The 2,853-nt window shown below is 45.9% G+C and overlaps 1 protein-coding gene across 1 annotated transcript; it reads left to right on the top strand.

Annotated features, from left to right (window-relative positions):
- Positions 1-2,853, top strand: epcam (epithelial cell adhesion molecule). Its single transcript, XM_076047308.1, has 9 exons — positions 1-152; positions 952-1,053; positions 1,145-1,403; positions 1,488-1,553; positions 1,642-1,708; positions 1,805-1,903; positions 1,993-2,190; positions 2,307-2,351; positions 2,447-2,853. The coding sequence occupies exons 1-9, from the start codon at positions 86-88 to the stop codon at positions 2,468-2,470; spliced, it is 927 nt and encodes a 308-aa protein (XP_075903423.1). The 5' UTR covers positions 1-85; the 3' UTR covers positions 2,471-2,853.

Here is a 2,853-nt window from a genome sequence, read left to right as displayed (position 1 = left end):
CATTCTGCACCTCGACGTTGCGTCGGACGGACTGAAGACAAACACAGGAAGTTGAAATATTTCCACTGCGATTATTTTGACTTTAATGATGAAGCTGTGGATCGTTCTCCTCCTCGCTGCTTTTGCAGCTGGGGCCTCTGCGCAGTCCTCCTGTAAGTCATTGCAAGTCATTGCAAGTCTCTCTGCCTTCAAATTCTATGCATGTTTTTATTTTTAGTTTTTTAGTTGTTTTTTTTTTGTTTTTTGTTTGTCTGTTTGTTTGTTTTTGTTCGTGTTTCTGAATGGGATGTCTCGCTATGTGCTCTAGTGCTCGTCTGTCATTTAGTAAGTACCCCCCCCCCCCTACCCGGGTTAATAATTGAGTTTATTTGGACATTTTGGCCCCCAGATTTAATCTTCCTTGACGTAATGCATCGCCACGGTGCGTAAATAACTCTTTGTGAGCAACGTGAGGTGAAAGAAAATCTCTTCAAAGTGGTGAATTTGGCTGAGGAGGCGGGTTGGTGTTGGGTGGGGGATGGGAGGCATCGGCCCGCGCTCAGGAATTGTTTGGAGAAACCAACGCCCAGGTGTTTGTGAAACCGGCTGGTCTACCTGTCCTACCTGAGTACAGGCCTCGCGCAGTGGAGCCCATGGAAAAACACACGGGCTCTGATTCACTGTCCTATATACTAAAGCTGTACTTGTAGGCAATTGGATTATTCTATAGATGGCTATAAACGTCTATATATATATATAATAACTATGTGTGTGTGTGTGTGTGTGTGTGTGTGTGTGTGTGTATACATGTATATATATGTATATATATATATATACATATATATACATATATATACATATAATCTGTCTGTATATATGACGTTTGTTTGGATGTAGCTATTCATTGTTGTTGGTGCTTTTTTGTTGTTATTTGTCAAGCTTAAATAAGTCCCCCTCTCTATTTTTGTCCAGGTCCATGTGCATCCATGAAGTGGGCCACCTGCGACGGCACCCCCTGTCAGTGCTTCCTCCTGACTGGCAGCGGTGACAAGCAAACGCTCAACTGCGACAAGCGTAAGTACGAGATTTGATCAGGAATTGATTTGCACAAACGCACACAGACACACTTTGCTTACCGTGCGCTACTCGTCCCCCCCCCCATCAGTGATCCCCAAGTGCTTCTTGATGAAGGCTGAGATGTACAGGGCCAGGAAGGGCCTGAACACCCGGACGGGAGGAAAGCCGGTGGAGTCGGCTATCGTCGACAACGACGGCATCTACGACCCAGAGTGCGAGAACGACGGCAAATTCAAAGCCAAGCAGTGCAACAACACCGAGGAGTGTTGGTGCGTCAACAGCGCCGGCGTCCGTCGAACCGACAAGGGAGACAAGAGCCTCAAGTGCGACAAGCTCGTGGAGACAAAGTGCGTATTTGACCACGACCGCCGCCTCTGTGATTACTCCCAAACTGCTCGCTAAAACAAATCCCGTGTTCGTCTTTCCCTCAGCTGGATCCGCCTTCAGCTGACTCACAAAGCCACCGCGAAGCCCGTGGACGACACAAAACTCAAGACGTAAGTGTTTGCTCGTTGACAGTTGTGCCTGGAGTAAAATGCGTTGGCCGCACGGTGAATTCTAGAACAACTCTGGCCTCTCTTGCAGTGCCATTGCTGACGCCATCAACAGCCGCTACAACAACTTCAAGAAGGACTTGGTGGACAGCATTGAGGTGAGTGAACCTTGCATTGCCACGGTGTGTTTTAGAGTTCTAGGCAGCTGCCCCGTTTGCCTCGGTTGAATAACGCGCCGTTCCGTCGCCATGCAGTACGACCCTGACGCGCGGATGATCGTGGTGGATGTGAAGAAACCAAAGGGCGATCGCCTGAATGACCTGAGCAACATGGCCTACTATATGGAGAAAGATGTACGTAAAAGCCTTTCGATGGTCATTGCAGCCGTGGAACTGACTTGAGATCTATTCATTCACTCTGTGTCTTTGTTGCCCACTTGCAGGTGAAGGTGCTGCCCCTCTTTAAGGACACCACTAAGTTTGAGCCAAATGTTGCCGGACAGAAGCTGGAGATGGAGAACATCCTGGTCTTCTATGTGGATGAGGAGCCCCCTACTTTCACCATGAAGCACCTGTCGGGCGGGATCATTGCCGTCATCGTCGTGGTAGTGTTGGCCGTTGTTGCTGGGCTTCTTGTTCTGGTCAGTCCATATGTTCATCTATTATATTGTATACGTGATTACTTTGTTTCCCCCTATTGATTTGTATGTCTTCATGTTCTTACATTTTTCTCCCTTTTTTTTTTTTTTTTGTCCAGTTCTTTGCCAGAAGGCGACAGCAGAAGCAGTACAACAAGGCCCAGGTAGGAAGAAGCTTTGTCTCTTGCTCTGTCTGACTTCACAGTATATTGAAATGTCAAATTGAAGTTGCTGACCGCCTGTTTTTCTGTCTTCATAGCAAAGGGAGATGGACCCCATGTAAGGTTCCGCTGCTGCTGAAGTCAAGAGTCAGCTTGTACATCACATTTGAATGACTTTTCTTTGTTTTGCATTGGGAGTGTGCTCTTGATCGTTTTTACTGCAAATTTTAAAAGAACAATCTTTGTTTGTTGTTGGCACTACTGGTACACCATTTTATTTATGAACTGTGTTTTAGTCAGAACACATTGTCCAATTAACGTGCCATAGAAGATCTGATGGCTGCTCAACTTGTGTGGCCCACTGTCGCCTATTGAAATCCTAACTCGTCATAGAACTTTTTAAGTTCACGTCCTAGATTGTACAGTTTCTTTGTGTCTAGTGTGTGTGTGTGTGTGTTTGGATTTTTTTTTTTTTTAATAATAAAAAAAAGTTTTTCAAATACAA

The sequence above is a fragment of the Nelusetta ayraudi genome, unplaced genomic scaffold (assembly GCF_046127955.1).
Source record: "Nelusetta ayraudi isolate G7.1 ecotype Tasmania unplaced genomic scaffold, CSIRO-AGI_Nayr_v1 ptg000093l, whole genome shotgun sequence".
Classification (NCBI taxonomy): Eukaryota; Metazoa; Chordata; class Actinopteri; order Tetraodontiformes; family Monacanthidae; genus Nelusetta; species Nelusetta ayraudi.
Note: the sequence above shows the minus strand (reverse complement) of the source record. Positions and strands in the feature narration are given on the sequence as shown.

Bases quoted from the DNA above. Each gene is read 5' to 3' on its own strand.
- epcam (XM_076047308.1), top strand. From the start codon at position 86: ATGATGAAGCTGTGGATCGTTCTCCTCCTCGCTGCTTTTGCAGCTGGG. The intron at 1,404-1,487 runs GTGCGTATTTGA...TCTTTCCCTCAG, and splicing joins GACAAGCTCGTGGAGACAAA to CTGGATCCGCCTTCAGCTGA. The intron at 1,709-1,804 runs GTGAGTGAACCT...GTCGCCATGCAG, and splicing joins ACTTGGTGGACAGCATTGAG to TACGACCCTGACGCGCGGAT.